The sequence below is a fragment of the Blennius ocellaris genome, assembly GCF_963422515.1.
Source record: "Blennius ocellaris genome assembly, chromosome: 21".
Classification (NCBI taxonomy): domain Eukaryota; kingdom Metazoa; phylum Chordata; class Actinopteri; order Blenniiformes; family Blenniidae; genus Blennius; species Blennius ocellaris.
This window is the reverse complement of record NC_137670.1, coordinates 1,252,740-1,259,038: the sequence shown is the minus strand read 5'-3', so window position 1 is coordinate 1,259,038 and position 6,299 is coordinate 1,252,740. Positions and strand designations below refer to the sequence as shown.

General features: G+C 49.8%; 1 protein-coding gene across 1 annotated transcript; it reads left to right on the top strand.

Annotated features, from left to right (window-relative positions):
• Positions 1–301: 301 nt before the first annotated feature.
• LOC308145855 (cytochrome P450 26A1-like) lies at positions 302–6,175 on the top strand (the record flags this gene model as incomplete). Its single annotated transcript, XM_080517440.1, is given in 9 exon segments — positions 302–407; positions 410–489; positions 1,513–1,516; positions 1,519–1,736; positions 3,470–3,751; positions 3,833–3,982; positions 4,730–4,864; positions 5,618–5,764; positions 5,837–6,175. Coding segments are annotated over 9 exon segments (1,461 nt in total).
• Between the last annotated feature and the right edge of the window lie 124 nt (positions 6,176–6,299).

Here is a 6,299-nt window from a genome sequence, read left to right as displayed (position 1 = left end):
TCCGCCGCGGATTGTCTTGCGTGCAACAGGAGGTCGGGATTAAGAGATGCGCGGCCCTTTTTGGAACAAATGGCGCAGCGAGTCAGCGAGTCCGGGCCGGAGGCGGGGCCGCGCGACTCCCACAATTAAAGATGAACTTTGTGTGAACTAATTTATCTGAGGGAGGAGACGCCCGCCCGGGGGCCGCCCGCCCGCCCGCCCGCCCCGCCCGGGGGCCCCTCCCGAGCCTTATAAGAGCCGCGGCGGCGGGGCGCAGCGCGGCCACACCGGAGCTTCACCTGGAGCGAGACGCAGCATCAGCATGGCCCTCAGCGCGCTGCTGGCCACGTTCCTCTGCACCCTGGTGCTTCCCGTGCTGCTCCTCCTGGTGGCGCTCAAGCTGTGGGAGGTGTACAGCGTCCGGGGCCGGGACCGGGCTGCCCCGGCCCGCTGCCCCCCGGGTCCATGGGCCTGCCCTTCATTGGAGAGACGCTGCAGCTCATCCTGCAGGTAGACGCTCGCTCTCTCTCTCTCTCTCTCTCTCTCTCTGTCTCTCTATGTCTCTCTCTCTCTCTATGTCTCTCTCTCTCTATGTCTCTCTCTCTCTCTCTCTATGTCTCTCTCTCTCTATGTCTCTCTCTCTCTCTCTCTCTCTCTCTCTCTCTCTCTCTCTGTCTCTCTCTCTCTCTCTCTCTCTCTCTCTCTCTCTCGTTGTCTCTCTGTCTCTCTCTCTCTCTCTCTCTCTCTCTCTCTCTCTTTCTCTATGTCTCTCTCTCTCTCTATGTCTCTCTCTCTCTCTATGTCTCTCTCTCTCTCTCTCTCTCTTTCTCTATGTCTCTATGTCTCTCTCTCTACGTCTCTATGTGTGTGTGTCTCTCTCTCTCTATGTCTCTCTCTCTATGTCTCTCTATGTCTCTCTCTCTCTCTCTATGTCTCTCTCTCTCTCTATGTCTCTCTCTCTATGTCTCTCTATCTCTCTCTCTCTCTCTCTCTCTCTCTATGTCTCTCTATGTCTCTCTCTATGTCTCTCTCTCTCGCTCTCTCTATGTCTCTCTCTCTCTATGTCTGTCTCTCTATGTCTTTTTCTCTCTCTCTATGTCTCTCTCTCTCTCTCTATGTCTCTCTCTTCGCTCTCTCTCTGTCTCTCTATGTCTCTCTCTCTCTCTCTCTCTATGTCTTTCTGTCTCTCTCGCTCTTTCTCTCCTTCTCTCTCTCTCTCCCTCTCTCTCTCTCTCTCCCTCTTTCTCTCTCTCCTCTCTCTCTCTCTCTCCGCGATCACTTCATTCATTCACAAAGAGATAAAAATCATCATCTCCATGAGGTTCTGTATTTTTTTTTAAATCATTGAACATTTTTAAATCGGAACTGTGAGAAGAAATAGAGAATTCAGACTTTATCTTCTTTACCTTCTGAAATGTTACTTATTATTATTATTATTATTATTATTATTATTATTATTATTATTATTATTATTATTATTATTATTATGTGTGTGGGTGACATGTGGTGACGCGGCTGTGCTGCGCCCCGCAGCGGAGGCGTTCCTGCGGATGAAGCGGCAGAAGTACGGCTACATCTACCGGACGCACCTGTTCGGGAACCCCACGGTGCGCGTGACCGGCGCGGAGAACGTGCGGCAGATCCTGCTGGGGGAGCACCGGCTGGTGTCCGTGCAGTGGCCCGCCTCCGTGCGCGCCATCCTGGGCTCGGACACGCTGTCCGGCGTGCACGGCCTCCAGCACCGCAACAAGAAGAAGGTAGGGCCGCGAACGGGAAGTGTGAAATGCACAGGAACAAACATGAACAAGTTCAGTTATTTAACCAGAAAAACGTGTAATTTCAAGGTTATAGTGTAAAAAAAAGAAAGAAAAAGTGAAAAGCAGGTTGTTTGAGTGAAAACAGGAAGTGTTGAATTCACAGGAACAAACCTGAACAAGTTCAATTATTCAACCCTAAAAATGTGTGTAATTTCAAGGTTATATTGTAAAAAAATAAATAAAATAAAAGTGAAAAGCAGGTTGTTCAAGCGCAAACGGGAAATCCAGAATTTACAGAAACAAACCTGAATAAGTTATTCAGGTAATTATTCCGAAAAACGTGTATAATTTCAAGGTTGAAAAGCATTTAGTTTGGTTTGACGTTGATTTGAGCAGCAGTTCAACCTGATTTCCTGCAGGAAGGTGAAAAAGTGTCTTTAAATGTAAACGTTGTTGTTGTGGAGCAGAAACGTCTGAACCTTCACTAAAAACCCAACATTAATACAGAAAGTGACTCAGCATGAAGGTCATTTTAAAGAAACCTGCAGTTCCTCCTGTTGCATTGTGGGAGTTCTTTACCTCACTCTACCTCACTTTACCTCACTCTACCTCACTCTACCCCACTCTACCTCACTCTACCTCACTCTACCTCACTCTACCCCACTCTACCTCACTCTACCTCACTCTACCTCACTTTACCTCACTCTACCTCACTTTACCTCTCTCTACCTCACTCTACCTCACTTTACCTCACTCTACCTTGCTCTACCTGACTCTACCTCACTCTACCTCACTTTACCTCACTCTACCTTGCTCTACCTGACTCTACCTCACTTTACCTCACTCTACCTCACTCTACCTCACTTTACCTCACTCTACCTTGCTCTACCTGACTCTACCTCACTTTACCTCACTCTACCTCACTTTACCTCACTCTACCTCGCTCTACCTGACTCTACCTCACTTTACCTCACTCTACCTCACTCTACCTCACTTTACCTCACTCTACCTCACTTTACCTCACTTTACCTCACTCTACCTCACTCTACCTCACTTTACCTCACTCTACCTCACTCTACCTCACTTTACCTCACTTTACCTCACTCTACCTCGCTCTACCTGACTTTCCCTCACTCTACCTCACTCTACCTCACTTAACCTCACTCTACCTCACTTTACCTCACTCTACCTCGCTCTACCTGACTCTACCTCACTTGACCTCACTTTACCTCACTCTACCTCACTCTACCTCACTCTACCTCACTTTACTTCACTCTACCTCGCTCTACCTGACTTTCCCTCACTTTACCTCACTCTACCTCACTCTACCTCACTTTACCTCACTCTACCTCACTCTACCTCACTTTACCTCACTCTACCTCACTCTACCTCACTTTACCCAAATGGACATTACAATTCATCCGTTCACTGTTACTGTCTATTTATTCTATTTTATACCCAGACTTTGTCACTTTACTGTCTTTATTATATGTTGTATATATTTTTAAATTGTAATTTTTAATATTATAGTTACGAGCCTTTTTGCTCTGTGGGTCCGAGGACTGACATGTCATCAGTGCTGTACGTCATCATCTTAGCACACTGGACAGTAAAGACTTTGACTTGACTTGTTGTAAACAAACTGTGCAGCTGCAGAGCTTTTCTATTGTTTGAGAGTTGAGAGCGGTATTAACCCCCCCCCCCCCCCCCCCCCCCTGCCCCCCCCCCCCCAGGCCATCCTGCGGGCCTTCTCCAGAGACGCCCTGGAGCTCTACATCCCGGTCATCCAGGAGGAGGTGCGCGGCGCGGTGCAGCAGTGGCTGCAGAGCGAGTCCTGCGTCCTGGTCTACCCCGAGACCAAGCGCCTGATGTTCCGCGTCGCCATGCGGATCCTGCTGGGCTTCCAGCCCGACCAGATCAGAACCGACGAGCAGCAGCTGGTGGAGGCCTTCGAGGAGATGATCAAGAACCTCTTCTCCCTGCCCATCGACGTGCCCTTCAGCGGGCTGTACCGGGTGAGAGCCTCCCCTACCCTCCATACCCCCCCCCTCCGCCACCGGGTGGCGCTCTGGAGTCTCACTGCCTTGCCTCTCCAGGGCCTGAAGGCGAGGAACTTCATCCACGCCAAGATCGAGGAGAACATCAGGAAGAAGGTGCAGGAATCAGACCGGGACTCGCCGCACCGGGACGCTTTGCAGCAGCTGATCGACAGCAGCCGGAGCAGCGGGGAGGCGCTCAGCCTGCAGGTAGCCTCGCCTTACCTCACCTTACCTCGCCTTACCTCACCTTGCCTCTCTATATCCTCACCCCTCGCCTTACCTCACCTTGCCTCTCTATATCCTCACCCCTCGCCTCGCCTCACCTTACCTCGCCTCGCCTCGCCTTGCCTTGCCTCGCCTTACCTCACCTTACCTCACCTCACCTCACTATATCCTCACCTCTCCTCACTATATCCTCACCTTACCTCACCTTACCTCACCTCACCTCACCTTACCTCACCTCACCTCACCTCACCTCACCTCACTTCACCTTACCTCACTTCACCTTACCTCACCTCACCTTACCTCACCTTACCTCACCTCACCTCACCTCACCTCACTTCACCTTACCTCACTTCACCTTACCTCACCTCACCTTACCTCACCTCACCTCACTTCACCTCACCTCTCCTCACTATATCCTCACCTCACCTCACTTCACCTCACCTTACCTTACCTCACCTCACCTCACTCTATCCTCTCACCTCACTTCGCCTCGCTATATCCTTTGTGTTTTTTCACTCTATATATAAAAGAGCCTCATAACTCTTTGAAGTCCAATCGACTGGTGCTGCCACTGAATGTCCACATTTATGTTGTTGCCGTGAAGCATTTTGCAACTCTGTCTGTGAAAAGCACTATACAAATAAACTGACTGCCCTACTGCCTGCCCTACTGACTGCCCTACTGCCTGCCCTACTGACTGCCCCCCCCCCCCCCCCCCCTGTGCTGCAGGCCATCAAGGAATCGGCCACAGAGCTGCTGTTCGGAGGCCACGAGACGACGGCCAGCACGGCCACGTCACTGGTCATGTTCCTGGGTCTGAACCCCGAGGTGGTGGCGAGGCTGAGGCAGGAGCTGAAGGAGCAGGTAAACTTCCTGTGCAGCGTCAAAACCTCTGTTTTTTAAACTTTGATCAGCTTTTGAAGACTACGTACATCAATAATATGATGTATGTAGTAAAATGTAAGAAGAAAAGTCGAACAAAACCTTTGGGCTTCTGCAACTTTCATCATAAATCCGTATTATTAGAAGTGCAAAGTGTCCATTTCCATATACAATATGATATATTATATATAATACAACTTGGTGGTTTTATTTTGACAGTCACCGTAATAACAGTACGATGTGATGTGTGTACTAGGACGTGTTCCTTGTCGGAGGAGAAGGTGTGAAACAGAGTCGGAAGGTTTAAAAAGGGAAAAATGTTCAGCGACTTTAGTTCAAAGAAAAACTGCTGGCTTTGATTTATTGACTTGTTTTGTGGAAACACAACTTCCTGCCTCACTTCCTTCTCCCCTTCGTCAAATACAAAAAGTACATGATAGTGTGAACATGCATATTTGTAATAATCTACAAACATTCATATTCATGAATGAATGCATTATTAATAATAATAATAATAATAATAATAATAATAATAATAATAGAAAACAACCTTCCAGGCTGTCTTGAGTCAAACTCTGGAACTCTCTGGACAAGTCTTTTAAAAAGCTTCCCTCTTTGGCCGTCTGTTGTTGAACATGTGGGTTGGGAGTCGTTTTTAGCAACTGCTTGTCGTTCCTTCATCCTTTGTTGTTTATACTTTGAAGTTTCTTGACTTTCCGTGTCTCACGTCTGCAGGAGGAGGCGGGGACGGACCTCCTCAGTCTGAACATCGAGGGTCTGGAGAAACTGAAATACACCGGCTGCGTGATCAAAGAGACGCTGAGGATCAACCCTCCGGTCCCCGGGGGCTTCAGGGTGGCCCTCAAGACCTTCCAGCTCAACGTAAGAAGCTCAGAGGAGAAGAAATGATTCTGAAGTCAAGACAGATTAAAACCTTCAGTCGTTCCGTTCCAGGGCTACCAGATCCCCAAAGGCTGGAACGTCATCTACAGCATCTGTGACACGCACGACGTGGCGGACATCTTCCCCAACAAGGAGGACTTCCAGCCGGAGCGCTTCATGACCAAGACCCCCGCCGACTCCTGCAGGTTCCAGTACATCCCCTTCGGCGGGGGGTCCCGGATGTGTGTGGGCAAGGAGTTTGCCAAGGTGGTCCTCAAGATCTTCCTGGTGGAAGTGGTGACCAGGTGCCACTGGACCCTCCTGAACGGACCGCCGACCATGAAGACGGGTCCCACGGTCTACCCTGTGGACAACCTGCCCACCAAGTTCACCAGCTGCTCGCAGAATTAAACTGGTGGGAGTGTGAGACTGGAGGTTAGGCCGGACCAGAGGTTAGGCTGGACCAGAGGTTGGGCTGGACCAGAGGTTAGGCTGGACCAGAGGTTGGGCTGGACCAGAGGTTAGGCTGGACCAG